The sequence below is a fragment of the Salvelinus alpinus genome, chromosome 14 (assembly GCF_045679555.1).
Source record: "Salvelinus alpinus chromosome 14, SLU_Salpinus.1, whole genome shotgun sequence".
In the NCBI taxonomy this organism is placed as follows: Eukaryota; Metazoa; Chordata; class Actinopteri; order Salmoniformes; family Salmonidae; genus Salvelinus; species Salvelinus alpinus.
In genome coordinates, this window is record NC_092099.1 from 29059626 (window position 1) to 29077356 (window position 17731).

At 42.9% G+C, this 17731-nt stretch overlaps 1 protein-coding gene and 1 pseudogene across 1 annotated transcript; one reads left to right on the plus strand and one right to left on the minus strand.

Annotated features, from left to right (window-relative positions):
* The first annotated feature begins 297 nt into the window (after positions 1–297).
* On the plus strand, positions 298–8066 carry LOC139538710 (Na(+)/H(+) exchange regulatory cofactor NHE-RF3-like). Its single transcript, XM_071341091.1, has 9 exons — positions 298–404; positions 1833–2042; positions 2351–2567; positions 3189–3325; positions 4449–4644; positions 4888–5084; positions 5738–5941; positions 7282–7656; positions 7826–8066. Exons 2-9 carry the CDS (start codon positions 1836–1838, stop codon positions 7880–7882), a joined length of 1590 nt encoding a protein of 529 aa, XP_071197192.1. The 5' UTR covers positions 298–404; positions 1833–1835; the 3' UTR covers positions 7883–8066.
* Positions 8067–8828: 762 nt separating this feature from the next.
* The window catches only part of LOC139538712 (Golgi pH regulator-like), a 37545-nt pseudogene continuing 28642 nt past the window's right edge, over positions 8829–17731 (minus strand).

Sequence of the window (17731 nt, forward strand, 5' to 3'; positions counted from 1 at the left end):
TCTGCACAGATAACTGGGTTGTGTTTGGGACAGTGGTTTTAAAGGGTTACCTGGACTGGGCTGTTCAGACATTTCATTTGTTTTACCTTTATTTAACTAGGCAAGCCAGTTAAGAACAAATTCTTATTTTCAATGACGGCCTAGGAACAGTGGGTTAACTGCCTTGTTCAGGTGCAGATCGACAGATTTTTACCTTGTCAGACATGCATCTCCCAAGACGCTCCTGCCATGAGACACTGTTAAATAACTCAGCATTTAGGTCAACCTTTGGACTGTCAAAGTCCTTCAGAGAGAGAGAGATGGGGAAAGAGGGAGAGAGAGAGAGAAGACACAGATAGAGATAACACCTGAGCATTAGGAGAGCTCCTCCTTCGGACTGGGACTGGGAGTAGAGACAGGAGGAGGTGAGTGAATGTTCTACTGTTTCTCTAATTAATGCTATATTTATTAACATGGTCAATTCTACGATTTGCTCATTCTTTTTGATATTGCATGTCCTGGTTATCTTATTTTTTGGCGGGTGTTGGCAGGTGTTTTCTGTAAGAGTGTAATTGACACAGAGAAAGATCAGAGATATAGGAGCAGTGGATAGAGGGGGTCCATATAACGCTCTAGGGGTGAGACTTTAGGGTTAATATGTGACATGTACCCCCACACTTTAGTGAGGATTCAAACTCATGGGATATCATCCCTCTAAATAGCATCATGGTTCCACTCAAGGTTTCTTCCCAAATGTAGATGGAGTTTCCTTGCAATTGTCATCTTGTGCTAGCTTATAGGAGTTGAGGACTCCATCTTATTCCAGCAGACACAGCAATCTACAGGGACTATGTAATGGAATAAATGATACAATTTGACATATTACAGTGTTCATCATAATCTAACAGTTGGAAATAGATGAGCAAACTGTAGGACAGATAAATATCAGCCAGAACCACACCCAGACTTACACTACACTTACACCTGAACACACACACGTCCGTCACATCTTTCTTTCTCCCTGTGATAACAGAGTATTATACATTATAAGTATTCCTACGTTGAAATTCTTTATTTGGGGGTCAAAGTTCACACATTCTAGTTAAAAGAGCCCTTCGCACCTTCAGCTGGCCCTGGCTGCCGTTAACCATTAACACCCTGCTCACGGCCACGGGAAAGTTGGCATAGCAGGTTAACCTTCTTCTGGAGATGTCAGCAGTTGGCCTAACTATTCAAACAAAGGTCTTCAAGAGTGTAGATCTTGGTGTGTGTGCGCGTGAGTTAGGGACTCGCCCGTAATGATTGTCAGAATAAACTCCAGAGATCTGTCAGTAAAGTTTCAATCTGTGTAATCAATGACCACGGTCTTCAGCAGAACCCCACACTGTACATCTCTGTGGAAAATCTAGTATTTTTTGTCTCTCTGTTTATATCTCTGTTTCTATATGACCAATCAGATTTATGTTGTGCAATTGTTCCACTCCACACCCAATTGACTTCCATTTATCTGAGGGTGTAGTTACCGTACAGTATGTACCTGTGAGCTGCTACAGAATAGCTACGTTTTACAGCACATTGCGTTATTGGGGTAATTTGGCAAGTCTGACAATGGGGGAGTTTAGGACATTGAGATTAGATAAAATCGGGTTTACCACTGCTACACACAGGGGAGGATCTGAGGGTGAAAAAACATTTTTGTAGGGAGTAGAAGGGAAGTTTGTGTGTGTTAGCATTCTCACACTGTCTGCATTGCATGTTATGGCTGGGTAATAATAGAGGGTGACTGTGCGCACCAGTATGTGGTGTGGTTTAGTGTGGCGTGTTGTGTTCTTACCCTGTGGTGTCTGTTGTAGGACATGGCTGAGTACAAGCCCAGGGTGATAGTTCTGAGTAAGAAGCCAGGTCATAGCTTTGGCTTCTTCCTGAGGGTGGAGAAAGGCGAGGATGGTCACCTGATCAGGAACCTTGAGATGGGTGGGCCGGCCGAGCTGGCGGGTTTGAAGGATGGAGACCGCATTCTCCGGGTCAACGGAACCTACGTGGATGAAATGGACCACTCACGGGTGAGGAGGGGAGTGGAGCTGACAGGGCTAGCAGTTGTCCAATTGCACATTAACCCCTAGCTTCTCCCACTGTTATTGTATTGAAATTATACAGGTGTAAGCAACATGGTAATAGTAAGATAATAGTATGGTAATAACCTTATCCTCTGGTATTGTTCACACCTATCAAATCATGTAAAGTGCCTTGAGTAGGTACCAGTTTGGGTTTGGTAAATGTGGAATTACTAGATACCTCTAGAGCCATAGGTACTGCTGTAACAACATACCATGCTTTGTCCCATCTCTTTGTGCTGTGTGCCCTGGGTTAGGTGGTGGACCTGGTGAAGGAGAGTGGTGCATCCGTCACCTTCCATGTTCTGGATGTGGCGTCCTACAAGCAGGCCAAGACTGAGGGGGTGGACCTTTCTGACCCCCACCCCAAACAGCCCACCATGAACGGAGTGGCAGGAGAGGCACCCAAACCCAAACTCTGCTACCTGGCCAAGTCCAGCGGGGGTTACGGCTTCTCTTTGCGCTCTGTTAAAGGTGAGAGGGGTGGGGCACACACACACACACACACACACACACACACACACACACACACACACACACACACACACACACACACACACACACACACACACACACACACACACACACACACACACACACACAGATGAAATCTCTTTGGTTATTTTTTTGATTGTGTGTTTTACAGCTGATAGGACACATAGCAATTATTGTCATCTCTGTTTTTTTGCTTGTTGATCAAGCAAGAAATAAACACATTATCATTGTCTCGCATAGGCAGCAGCATACCACTCTCCATCCCACTGCTAGCTTCCTTATGAAACTAAGCAGGGTTGGTCCTGGTCAGTCCCTGGATGAGAGACCAGATGCTGCTGGAAGTTGTTTTGGAGGGCCAGTAGGAGGTACTATTTCCTCTGGTCTAAAAAATAAATTCCCCAGAGCAGGGATTGGGGACATTGCCCTGTGTAGGGTGCCATCTTTCGGATCAGTGTCCTGACTCTCCTTTGTCACTAAAAATCCCATGGCACTTATCGTAAGAGTAGGGGTGTTATACTGTACGTCTTTTGCATATCCAATGATAATGATTTTATGGTTCTATTTTAAACTCCATTTTCTTTCCTCCATTTCCTGACCCAGGTGAGGTGGGCATGTTCATGGCAGAGGTGAACCCAGGGGGTGCGGCCGAGAGGGCAGGGGTCAAGGCCAACGACCGTCTGATAGAGGTCAACGGGGAGAACATGGAGAACGCCACTCATGACAAGATAGTAGAGAAGGTTAGGATTCACCCCATATTTACACTACTCTGTGGTGAACTTTAAGTTCAATATCTGTCATGTTATTCTACAGCCTGTCAACACGATGTTCAAATCAAATGTTATTTGTCACATGCTTTGTAAACAACAGGTGTAGATTAACAGTTAAATTCTTATGGGCCCTTCCCAATACACAGAAAAAAAAGAGAAATAGAAAAATAATAACACAAGGAATATATACACAATGAGTAACATCAACGTGGCTATATACATGGGGTACAAGGACCGAGTCGATGTGCAGGGGTACGAGGTAATTGAGGTAGATATGTACATACAGGTAGGGATAAAGTGACTAGGCAACAGGATAGATAATAAGCAGTAACAGCAGTGTATGTGATGAGTCAAAAGAGCTAGTGCAAAAAGGGTCAATGCAGATAGTTAAATAGTAAAGCAATAGCTACCTGGACTAACTATTTAGCAGCTCTATGGCTTGGGGATAGAAGCTGTTCAGGGTCCTGTTGGTTCCAGACTTGGTGTATAGGTACCGCTTGCCGTGCGGTAGCAGAGAGAACAGTCTGACTTGTGTGGCTGGAGTCTTTTTAGGGCCTTCTGACACTGCCTGGTATAGAGGTCCTGGATGGCAGGGAGCTCGGCCACAGTGATATACTATGCCATACGCACTACCATCCGTAGCGCCTTGCGGTCGAATGCCAAGCAGTTGCCTTACCAAGAAGTGATGCAGCCAGTCAAGATGCTCTCAATGGTTTAGCTGTAGAACCATTTGAGGATCTGAGGGCCCATACCAAATCTTTTCAGCCTCCTGACAGGGAAGAGGCATTGTCATGCCCTCTTCATGACTGTGTTGGTGTGTGTGGACCATGGCAATACCTTAGTGATGTGGACTCACTCAGAATGCAAGAGTTGGGACAATGATAATTTGGCAAATCAGTTTTCCTGATTCCATCTTTGTTCTAAGGGCAGCTTTGCCTTGAGAGCAGAAACAAATGTGATTGGTCAAGTTAAGGAAAGATATGTCATAACAAGTCTTTATTCTACATGTCTATTCTTCACAATTCATTTCTATCTGAAAATTCTTTAACATTACACCATACTTAAAGAGCCCCTGTTGTGGCCTCTCTGTCAGGTCAAGGCATCAGGCAGCAGAATCATGTTTCTATTGGTCGATGAGGACACCGACAAGTTCTACAAGAACAAACGCATCAGGCTAGGTGCGGGGCTAGCCACAGTGAAGTTCCTCCCACTGAAGCCACGCATTGTAGACTTGTTCAAAGGATCAGACGGCTATGGATACATCCTAAAAGCTGAGCCTAACAAGACAGGTGTGTGTGCTTGTGTGGTGTGTGAATTTTGAAAACTTGGTTACACTTTACTTAAAGCCAACCAGTACAATGCATTAAGATGCGGTTATAATGACTTTTCAGAATGTATGAATCCCTTATAACAACACATCTACTAATAGCCACATAGGATTATTAATATTAGACTATTAACCAACAGCAGTCATCAGTCTGCATCATTTTAAACAATAAGGACATGCACTGTAAATATCGTCCCACCTGCAGGCCATTTCATCAAGGACATTGACAGGGGCAGCCCAGCTGATAGGGCGGGACTAAAGGAGATGGACAGGCTGGTTGCCGTGGAGGGAGAGGAAGTGGACAGTTGCAGCCATGAGCAGGTGGTGGACAGGATCAGGCAATGTGGCAACAAGTGCTGCCTCCTGGTGGTCGATGAAGACACGGACACGCTCTACAAGATGGTGAGTAGTCAGGGAGAAATCTTTCCTGTTGGATTTAGGAAATAAATGAATGAAACGACAGTCAAAGGAGTTGGCTAAAGCACATAGGCCTACAAATCTGGGTCAGTTTAAGTGTCTCAGAGTAGGAGTGCTGATCTAGGATCAGTTTTTCCTTTTGGATTATATTAAATGAAAGGGGGGAAGCTGATCCTGATGAGCACTCAGAAACTTTTTGAATACTCAGTGAAAGTAACCTCCTTTTCCACTTTACTTCCAGATCATGTCACCTAATCTTTAATATTAATGATAACATTAAATTACATTACATTTGTTGAGTGCTTTTCATTTTCACTCAAAAAGCTATTTCGATCGGGATTCATAATTATATAATTTTATATATATATGTAAAAGTATGTGTTATTCGATTTACTTCTGCCAGATGCCTTTTATAAAGAGTTTGCACTTAAGTCCATTGTGCTACATTTTTGCCCTTTGAAGACCATTCAAAAAGCCTACAGAAGTTTAAAAAAATTAAAGGCTGAGGGGCAGTCATTTCCTGGTAACTATCATTGCATATATTACAGGCTCGGGAAGTGGCCAGAGAGACAGGGCAGTAAAGAAGACTACAGTGGGGATTGAGATGTAGGTCTGAGATTAATTGTGATATTCCACAGGGAGGCGTGTCTCCTCTTTTCTACTTGGAAGAGATGGGATTCCTTCTTCCAGCGAGCCCTCCACCCAGCTACCCAGAGTGCATCCCAGTCCTTGCCCCAGCCACCACAGCGCTCCTCAAGCTGTGTAAGATGGAGAAGACCTCCGCTGGGTACGGCTTCCACCTCAACAGTATCCAGGGGGTCTGTGGCCTGTACATCAATGAGGTAAGTACAATGTAAAGCACCTACTATACTCAATGGGTAGCCAAACGGATAAGATCCTGCATCCCAAATACATGAACTTAACAAGACTGTTAATCAGATATGGGAAATATCAAGGGAACAAAGCACATAATAACCTCAATTTCATACACAACATCAAATCAAATCAAATCAAATCCAATTTTATTAGTCACATACACATGGTTAGCAGATGTTAATGCGAGTGTAGCGAAATGCTTGTGACAACATGACCAAAAGTATGTGCACACCTGCTCGTCGAACATCTCATTACAAAATCATGGGCATTAATATTGAGTTGGTCCCCCCTTTGCTGCTATAACAGCCTCCACTCTTCTAGGAAGGCTATCCACTAGATGTTGGAATGTTGCTGCGGGGACTTGCTTCCATTCAGCCACAAGAGCATTAGTGAGGTCGGGCACTGATGTTGGGTGAATAGTCCTGGCTCACAGTCTGCGTTCCAATTCATCCTGAAGATGTTCGATGGGGTTGAGGTCAGGGCACTGTGCAAGCCAGTCAAGTTCTTCTACACCGATGTCGACAAACTATTTCTGTATGGACCTCCCGTGCACAAAGCAAAACAATTCCAGACAAATTGTCATGCTGAAACAGGAAAGGGCCTTCCCCACACTGTTGCCACAAAGTTGGAAGCACAGAATTGTCCAGAATGTCATTGTATGCTGTGGTGTTAAAGTTTCCCTTCAGTGTAACTAAGGGACCTAGCCTGAACCACGAAAAACAGGCCCATTATTCCTCCTCTACCAAACTTTACAGTTGGCACTATGCATTCGGACAGGTAGCGTTCTCCTGGCATCCGCCACACTCAGATTGGTCCGTCGGACTGCCAGATTGTGAATCATGAGACATCACTCCAGAGAACGCGTTTCCACTGCTCCAGAGTCCAATGGCGGTGAGCTTTACACCACTACAGCCGACGCTTGGCATTGCATATGGTGATCTTAGACTTGTGTGCGGCTGCTAGGCCATGGAAACCCATTTCATGAAGCTCTCGACGAACAGTTCTTGTGCTGACGTTGCTCCCGTTTTGTGAGCTTATGTGGCCTACCACTTGACGGCTAAGCCGTTGTTGCTCCTAGACGTTCCACTTCACAATAACAGCACTTACAGAAATTTGACAAACGGACTTGTTGGAAAGTTGGCATCGTGTGACGGTGCCACGTTGAAAGTCACTGAGCTCTTCAGTAAGGCCATTCTACTGCCAATGTTTGTCTATAAAGATTGCATGGCTGTGTGCTCGATTTTATACACTTGTCAGCAAAGGGTGTGGCTGAAATAGCCAATTCCACTAATTCTCTCTCTCTCAGGTGGTGAAGGGTGGAGCTGCGGACAGGGTGGGTATGGAGGACGATGACATTGTATTGGAGGTGGACGGTGTAAACGTGGAGCAAAGCAGTCACGAGCAAGTGGTGGGGTTGATCCGTAACAGCGGCAGCTCACTGGTGCTCCTAGTGGCTGGGAAGCAGGCCTACGACCACTTCAAAGTCAAAGGGGTGGCCATCACACCCCAGCTCCTCACCCCCGCGCCCACAGCCAGGTCCCCATCCCCACCCCCCTCCCCAGGCCAAAGACTTACACCAGCACAGATAGACACGCCAGCCACTCTGGAGGAAGTCCGAGAGGAGGAGGAGGAGGAGGAGGAAGCTAAGCCATACATCCCACTGCCCCAGACACGAGAGAGAGTGAGTGACATTACAGAAATGTGCTCGAGTGCCTTGGTACCTTCTGAACTAGATTCAAATGACTCTGAATTTATAGACTAAAACCAAAGTATTCAGAAGCAAGTTAGTATCAATTGTATTTGCCCACAATTCGATTGCAGACAATTATTTGACTCTTTCTCTCCCTTAGACTCCATCTGTGTCTTCAGCAGCATCATCTTGCTCGAGTGTTGATGAGAGACTCTGAGAAGTCACCAATGAGAAACAACTTCCTGACCTTTACTGTCTCCTGTCAACCTTTGTACCATGCAGGATAATGTGGATATCTTGGCATAAAAACTCTGATCAAACTAAATACATTCCAATGACAGAGTCTGTTTAAAGGTATGAATGCAATTGGTTTAAAATAGTAATAAATAGTTATGTATTTATTGATGTATAATTTAATTGATCAGTTAGATGCCACTGTTACCCAACAAACATATGGATTGATATGATCTTATTACAAGCACCTGCAATGTAGACAGAGAGCACTAGTAATACCAGTTCAATGTGTTATACTATAACAAAAACCATATAGCAACATCGGCCTGCACCTTAATCATAAAGCTGTCATTTAGATAGCATTTAAATGGTTATTTATTTTAGCAGATCCAAAGAGGCTTTCTGCTCAGATGCCAAATACCGCTCTCACAAAGAGACAAAGTACCCAGTCCCAGATCTGTCTATAAGTCACTATTCACTTATTCTCTGCTTAACTTGTTTGGGCTGCAATCCCGACAAAGGTACACTTATGACAACATCCAGCTCAAGTGCAAGGCCCGAAATTCAAAATCTAGTTTGTTAAAATATTTAACTTTCACACATTAACAAGTCCAATACAGCATATGAAAGGTAGACATCTTGTGAATCAAGCCAACATGTCCGATTTTTAAAATGTTTTACAGGGAAGACAAAATATGTAAATCTATTAGCTAACCACGTCAGCAAAAGAGAGCACTTTTCTAACTCCATCAGTTTTTTACTCCGTCACTAGCTATCACTAATTCGACCAAATAAAGATATATATAGCCACTAACCAAGAAACAACTTCATAAGATGACAGTCTGTTTTTTTTGAAAAATGTGCATATTTATGGTATAAATCATAAATTACATTTCAGCTACAATCAGAAATTGCACCGAAAGCAGCCATAACATTTACAGACACCAACGTCAAATAACTAATTACTCATCATAAAACATATCTGAGAAATACATACTGTGCAGCAATTGAAAGACAGGATTCTTGTGATTCCAGACAATATTTCCGATTTATTAAATGTTTTACAGCGAAAACAAAATGTAGCGCTATGTTAGCATAGCCACAATAGCCAGACACACTTGGGCGCGCACGACCAGTTGACATGCACGACAGATATATGAAATAACATTATAAATTGGGTCTTACTTTGGCTGATCTTTCATCAGAATGTTGATCAGGGTGTCCTTTGTCTAGATGAGTCGTTGTTTTGAGTCAGGATGGCAACTTTCCCTTCTCACTTAGCATTGGCACTGGTCGACTGGCACGGATTTGTCCAACGTTAAAAAAGTCAGAGAACGGAACACGCAAAACTCCCGAAAAAAATTCAAATAATCTGATTAAACTATATTGAAAAAACATACATTACGATGATATGGTCTCATTTATCAAATAAAAACCCAGCCGGAGATTGTTCCCGTCCAAAACAGCAGCAAAACAGAACACAATATCACTCCCAAGACGCGCGCTTCAGACTTCCGGAAGTGGTCGGTCACGTCAAAGAAATAGCTCTTATTCAACCTCTGAACAAGATATTCACTAAATTTCTTCTCTCATACCCTCTTGACACCCAGAGCAAGGCGTACGGAGTGTACGTAGGGTCTTACGTATAATGACCATGTATAGGCATAACGTTGAAGCGAGCATAGATTTCTGACATTCTACTTCTTGGTCAGGGAAAGTGCTGCCAAATGACTTCTGTACCACTCAGAGAAAAAATTAGAACGGTTTTAGAAACTAGAGATTGTTTTCTATCCAATATTAATATTAATATGCATATTGTAAGAGCAAAAATTGATTAAGAGGCCGTTTGAAAATTGGCACATATTTTCCAGTTTTTCCAATACGCCCCCTGCTTAACTGGTATATTTATAGTGGCATTGCAGTACTTAAAATAAAGGGAACGAAGTAACTAATAACCACATAAATGTGTTTATTCTGTAGCTTTCCCACCTGTGTGAAAGCACAGTAGAGTACAGTAGATATTCGCACACATTCACCAACAAACAACCCCAGGTACATGACATGTACAGACTGGACACCATGAAAGATGCTAGCCAATAGCATCATGGACAATGGGGATACATTTCTTCTATAATTTTGAGTATTCTGTTTGTCAAAAATAGAGTGTAAACTTCAGGTAGTGATGGTCTTTACAACCCATTCATACAACAAAGCTAGTGTTGCAGTGAAGCTGGTCTGTGCTGTATACTATGCAGTTCTCCTGTGGTCAGATTCATTTAAGGCTAGAAAAAAACCTGTGTCCAACGGGCCAACAGCACGATGACACATCCTCATCGTTAGCTACATTGTTTTAGTCATTCCCCCCCACGTTCACCCCAACATTAGTCCAGCTTTCCATGGCACCAATTCCCCTCCATTGATTCCCCCCGACACCAATGGTCCAGATGGCCACGCGTCGGCCCTTCCTGATTCAGGAAACACAGGCTAAACCTCTTCTTCTCGCCACCACACAGACGGACCAGAGATTTAAAAAAGAGAACATCTAAATCCCACAGACTCAAAGTTCAGTTCTGGACGCCAGCTGAGCTTCCAGGTAAAGGGTCAAGTTCAAAGTGGGGTCAGGGGGTCATGTGCTCCTCGGGCGCCTGTTTGTGGGCGAGGTAGAGGAAAAGGATGCTGGAGAGGGCACTGACGAGGAAGATAACGTCGAACCATCGGTGGTAGAAGTTGTACTGCAGCTCGCCCAGCACCTCGGTCACCATAGAGCGATACTCTAGAGGCATGCTCATCCTCATGAAGAGAACGGACGAGACAAAGTACATCCCCTGAGAGAAACAAGAGAGAGACACGCAGGATGTCAGTTGTCTTTGCACTAACTTATCTAAAGATTGAATAGACAACTGATCACAAAAAAAGCATTTGCACTGAAATATATGCACTCTGCTCTTTGTCACAAATCTTGCATATAACAAAACACATACTGACCATGATTTGAGCTAGGACCAGCACTATAACATTGGAGGACTTGCTGCTGGAGATGGCATAGAAGAACTAGAGAGAAACAGAGAGTCAAGATCAGTGTTAGGATACATCGTAACATGCCTCGGTAGACTGACTACTTCCTGTCTGTAGTTGGCTTACCTTGATGAGTGTGATGAGAAGGCCTCTAATAGAGGTGACGATGATGATGCCCACCAGGATGAAGGAGATGTGCTGAGACCAGAAGTTTACCTGCCGAGGAGAGGATATGTAAGGAAAACTAGAGCAACAATAGAACACACCAATACAACTTACTATTTCCATTTGGAATTATCCCATAAAGGTGAATATTGAGTACAGAAGGACATTTTCATAAAATGACAACCATTAACATTACTTGAGGTGTGTGTGTGCATGAGTAGCAAAACTCACATCAAACTGAATGCCTAGGTAGTTAACAGTGATCTCAATCCTTCTAGTCACTGGATCAGTCTTCCCAACACGGTCAAACACAATGTTAATGGTGGCCTTAGAGGGACAAAAAAAACAGAGTAACTACAGATATAGTTTTGGGGCCTGATGTGGATATGATAAACTGACTGTATGTGAAGTATAAGGTCATTCTATTTGAAAGCAAAAACAATATGGGTAGAAGAACAAATGTTTTAACTTACAGACACAATACATGTTACTAAATAGAGATCAAAAGACAATGAATATTCTCTAAACTGACAGATACCAAACTCAAACTTGATTTTCTCAGATTCCTCTGTTTCTAAGGCTGTCAAGCAAGCTAACCAGTGCTAGTCGGGCCAAGATGAATCTAGGTCTCAGTCAGACTATGTCTGTAACTCTTACCATAAAGATTTTCCACACACAGTAGATGGAGAAGAAATAACCCAGGAAGTTGAAGTATTTCCCCTGGAATGTCTTGGAGTATTCAATCCGCTCCTACAGTCCAGGAAAGAGTGAAGAGAGGGACAAAGACACATTATTACAATCAACCAAACGTACATAACAATAGGCTTAGCACAAAACACAACACTACACTACCAGTCAAAAGTTTGGACACCTACTCATTCAAGGGTTTTTCTTTATTTTTACGATGTTCTACATTATAGAATAATAGTGAAGACATCAAAACTATGAAATAGCATAAATGGAATCATGTAGTAACCAAAAAAAGTGTTAATGACACACAGCTGTACATTTCAATGAAACATGGTGAAGCCCCAAAATTGCCCTCGCTAGAAGCCTGTGTTTCAGACATAAGGAAGTGGATGGCTGAAAACGTTCTACTTTTAAACTCGGACAAAACAGAGATGCTTGTTCTAGGTCCCAAGAAACAAAGAGATATTCTGTTAAATCTGACAATTAATCTTGATGGTTGTAAAGTCGTCTCAAATAAAACTGTGAAGGACCTCGGCGTTACTCTGGACCCTGATCTCTCTTTTGACAAACATATCAAGACTGTTTCAAAGACAGCTTTTTTCCATCTACGTAACATTGCGAAAATCAGAAATTTTCTGTCCAAAAATGATGCAGAAAAATTAATCCATGCTTTTGTTACTTCTAGGTTAGACTACTGCAATGCTCTACTTTCCGGCTACCCGGATAAAGCACTAAATAAACTTCAGTTAGTGCTAAATACGGCTGCTAGAATCCTGACTAGAACCAAGTAAGTTGGTGGTTGAAGATATCCCTCTAGTGGTGTGGGGGCTGTGCTTTAGCAAAGTGGGTGGGGTTATATCCTTCCTGTTTGGCCCTGTCCGGGGGTATCATCGGATGGGGCCACAGTGTCTCCTGACCCCTCCTGTCTCAGCCTCCAGTATTTATGCTGCAGTAGTTTATGTGTCGGGGGGCCAGGGTCAGTTGGTTATATCTGGAATACTTCTCCTGTCTTATCCGGTGTCCTGTGTGAATTTAAGTATGCTCTCTCTAATTCTCTCCTTCTCTCTTTCTTTCTCTCTCTCAGAGGACCTGAGCCCTAGGACCATGCGTCAGGACTACAGGGCATGATGACTCCTTGCTGTCCCCAGTCCACCTGGCCTTGCTGCTGTTCCAGTTTCAACTGTTCTGCCTGCGGCTATGGAATCCTGACCTGTCCACCGGACGTGCTACCTGTCCCAGACCTGCTGTTTTCAACTCTCTAGAGACCGCAGGAGCGGTAGAGATACTCTTAATGATCGGCTATGAAAAGCCAACTGACATTTACTCCTGATTTATTATTTGACCATGCTGGTCATTTATGAACATTTGAACATCTTGGCCATGTTCTGTTACAATATCCACCCGGCACAGCCAGAAGAGGACTGGCCACCCCTCATAGCCTGGTTCCTCTCTAGGTTTCTTCCTAGGTTTTGGCCTTTATAGGGAGTTTTTCCTAGCCGCCGTGCTTCTACACCTGCATTGCTTGCTGTTTGGGGTTTTAGGCTGGGTTTCTGTACAGCACTTCGAGATATTAGCTGATGTACGAAGGGCTATATAAAATAAACTTGATTTGATTAAACAAATCAAAATATAATCTATATTTTAGGTTCTTGAAAGTAGCCACCCTTTTCCTTGATGATAGCTTTGCATACTCTTGACATTCTCTCAACCAGCTTCACCTGGAATGCTTTTCCAAAAGTTTTGAAGGAGTCCCCACATATGCTGAGCACTTCTTGGCTGTTTTTCCTTCACTCTGCAGTCCAACTCATCCCAAACCATCTAAATTGGGTTGTGCTTGGGTGATTGTGGAGGCCAGGTCATGTGATGCAGCACTCCTTCACTCTCCTTCTTGGTCAAATAGCCCTTCGACAGCCTGGAGATGTTTTGGGTCATTGTCCTTTTGAAAAACCTATGATAGTCCCACTAAGCCCAAACCAGATGGGAAGGCGTATCTCTGCAGAATGCTGTAGTTGTCATCCTGGTTAAGTGTGCCTTGAATTCTAAATAAAAGTTTCACCAGCAAATCACCCCGACACCATCACACCTCCTCCATGCTTCACGGTGGGAACCACACTTGTGGAGATCATCCGTTCACCACTCTGCATCTCACAAAGACAAGTGGTTGGAACCAAAAATCTCAAATTTAGACTCAGACCAAAGGACAGACTTCCACTGGTCTTATGTCCATTGCCTGTGTTTCTTGGCCCAAGCAAGTCTCTTATTGGTCTCCTTTAGTAGTGGTTTCTTTGCAGCAATTCGACCATGAAGGCCTGATTCACACAGTCTCCTCTGAACCGTTGATGTTGAGCTGTGTCTGTTACTTGAACTCAGTGAAGGATTTATTTGGGCTGCAATTTCTGAGGCTGGTAACTTTAATGAACATATCCTCTGCAGCAGAGGTAACTCTGGGTCTTCCTTTCCTGCGGCGGTCCTCATGAGAGCCAGTTTCATCATAGCGCTTTGATGGTTTTTGCGACTGCACTTCAAGAAACTTTAAAAGTTCTTGAAATTCTCCGGATTGACTGACCTTCATGTCTTAAAGTAATGATGGACTGTCGTTTCTCTTTTCTTATTTGAGCTGTTCTTGCCATAATATGGACTTGGTCTTTTACCAAATGGGGCTATCTTTTGTATGCCACCCCTTGTCACAACACAACTGATTAGTTGAAATGCATTTAAGGAAAGAAATTACACAAATTAACAAAGCACACCTGTTAATTGAAATGCATTCCAGGTGACTACATCATGAACACCTTTTGGGTTAATACATGATTCCATATCTGTTATTTCATAGTTACTATTTTCTATATTGTAGAATAATAGTGAAGACATCAAAACTATGAAATCAAAAAAAGTGTTAGACAAATCAAAATATATTTTAGATTCTTCAAAATAGCCATCCTTTGCCTTGATGACAGCTTTGCACACACTTGGCATTCTCTCAACCAGCTTCATGAGGTAGTCACCTGGAATGTATATATATATATTCCAGGTGTGTGTGTGTGTGTGTGTGTGTGTGTGTGTGTGTGTGTGTGTGTGTGTGTGTGTGTGTGTGTGTGTGTGTGTGTGTGTGTGTGTGTGTGTGTGTGTGTGTGTGTGTGTGTGTGTGTGTGTGTGTGTGTGTGTTTGTGTGTGTGTGTAAAGCCTGCATGTCTTTATGTGTGACAAAGAACATAATATGGGGGGGAAATTATTCAGGTACTGCATCTTGATATCTCCTCTGAATGAATAATATTTACACACATTTTTGGGGCACTCAATTCTTTTTAGAATATGGTAACACAGAAAACAGAGTATGCTTTGAACATAAATACTGTTTACTTAAGTAGAATGTTTGGTTGTTAAGCACCAATGTTTTGATTTGGAACTCAATGATTTGGGACTCAGTTTTGGTGGCAACAACCCCAAGACTAGATGTGCAACTGGTTTCTGCTTTTCCAAGACGATCCAATCCGTAGCACAGATGGCACAGGGACATCAGTATCTTCCTGCAAGACCATCAGATTCCATCAACAATGGTAAGAAATATTGTACTGCACACCTGTGGATTGAAATTCTAGCTGCGTGGACCTGACCGGAGGACAATGAGCCCCGCACACTACACAGACCTCAACGCAACAAACTAGTGTGAACCGGATCGAAGCAGAGAGGAGGCCTTTTGGGGCACTGGCAGGGTGAAACGTGTTCACCCTTCCCCAAGTTAAGTAGCCTGCACCTCTTTCATTTCATCCGCAGCCATTGACAATCCTCAAATTCCATTTAGCCATTGGATTGAAAGACAAGTCATTGTGAATTACAGCTATTTTTCTGGCTGAACACTCCCAGTGTCTCCCCCACTGGCTTTTGCTCCAAATACTTTGAATACCTTCACTATCGTGAAGAGGCATTGTCCTCTAAAAAATCCCCAATAACATTACTCTTACATCACCTTATCAAACTTTGTTGATTTTAACATTGAGTTGTGTGAATGTATTATCCATTATTGTTTGTTTTTGCTTTGGTATTACTATTTTGGTTTATTGTGAATTTGTTGAATCATATTTGGAGATGTGTTGTGTATTTGACCTATGGCACCATAGTGCAACATCACCATTTGCTGACAGAATCTTTGTATTTCACTCAGTACACCACCCAGGAAGCCTGCTGCAGCTCAAATAAGAGCGTGCCTGATGTGTGTGTGTGTGGGGGGGGGGGGGGACCACGGAACATTCCAAAAGGACTTTTAAACAGAACTTTCACCGTTTTCATCTTTTTGGACTTTTATTGTGTGGAATGCCCTTCTGCCTGGTGTTTGTTTGAATGGTCTACACAGTAGACTATACAGACTGCTCCTCAACAGTAGTTAGGGCTTTTATCAGGGTTCTACTGGACCGATGGTCAAGCCCCTGTTACGTGTGTGTGTGTTACCTTGGTGGCCTGCAGGTCCACTGTCTCCAGGAAGAGCTGGCGACTCCAGAGCATCCACTTCCTGCTGAATCAGAAACAAATCAGAAGAGGGGGGGGTCAAGGAAACGTCTCTCACACACACACACACACACACACATACACACACACACACACACACACACACACACACACACACACACACACACACACACACACGATGTGAAGGATATTCTCGCTGTGCGTTGGTGAGGTTGTGACACTTTTGATCATCCCCCAGAATCCTGTCTGTTTGTTCTGGTCCTCCCCTCGCTGGTACATCTGCCTCCGCGTCATGGCAATGCTGCACGGACAAAACACAAAACATATGACATCAAACACTGGCACAAGACAACAGCACGTGATTCTCTCTCACGCTCACCGTTTCTTCTTGCTGATGACCATGTCCATGGTCTGAAGAAGTCTCCTCTCCAAGGCAAGAATATCACTCTCTGTCACATTCCTGTAGATAAAGATGTAATGCATCACACAGATATAAATGTAGTAAGGGTACTATGTTTACTGGTGAATAAAAGGGTAGGTCATTTAGGAGTGACGAGTACAGTATGTGAGGTGTAGAGTAGTAGGTGTCTATGTGGAGTTAGAGAATGGAATTGTAGGTAATGTAGTTGTTTAATGCTGTTTTTGACTATACAGACTTAGTACACTAACCGTAGAAAGTAGGACATGTAGGTGTAAGGGCAGTTGACGGCACCAAAGCCGGACAGGAGAGCCATCAGAGTGACCCCATGACACCAACACGACTGATCAGCTGCTCAATGGACAGGATACCTGAGGTACAGAGATTGAACATAATGTTAAACCTGTCTTGCCCCAGCGTTCCGCTAGCGGAACTCCTCCCACATTCCACTGAAAAGGCAGAGCGCGAAATTCAAAAAATATTTTTTTGAAATATTTAACTTTCACACATTAACAAGTCCAATACAGCAAATGAAAGATACACATCTTGTGAATCCAGTCAACATGTCCAATTTTTAAAATGTTTTACAGCGAAAACACCACATATATTTATGTTAGCTCACCACCAAATACAAAAAAGGACAGACATTTTTCACAGCACAGGTAGCATGCACGAAACCAACCAAACTAACCAAGAACCAACCAAACTAACCAAGAAACAACTTCATCAGATGACAGTCCTATAACATGTTACACAATAAATCTATGTTTTGTTCGAAAAATGTGCATATTTGAGGTATAAATCAGTTTTACATTGCAGCTACAATCACAGCTACCATCAAAAATAGCACTGAAGCAGCCAGAGTAATTATAGAGACCAACGTGAAATACCTAAATACTCATCATAAAACATTTCTGAAAAATACATGGTGTACAGCAAATTAAAGACAAACATCTTGTGAATCCAGCCAATATTTCCGATTTTTTAAGTGTTTTACAGCGAAAACACAATATAGCATTATATTAGCTTACTACAATAGTCTACCACACAACCGCATTCATTCATCAAGGCACGTTAGCG

Excerpts from the sequence above, each read along its gene's own strand:
- LOC139538710 (XM_071341091.1), top strand. The coding sequence starts at position 1,836 with ATGGCTGAGTACAAGCCCAGGGTGATAGTTCTGAGTAAGAAGCCAGGT. Across the intron at positions 2,568-3,188 it reads CTCTTTGCGCTCTGTTAAAG|GTGAGGTGGGCATGTTCATG; the intron begins GTGAGAGGGGTG and ends TTCCTGACCCAG. Across the intron at positions 5,085-5,737 it reads CGGACACGCTCTACAAGATG|GGAGGCGTGTCTCCTCTTTT; the intron begins GTGAGTAGTCAG and ends GATATTCCACAG.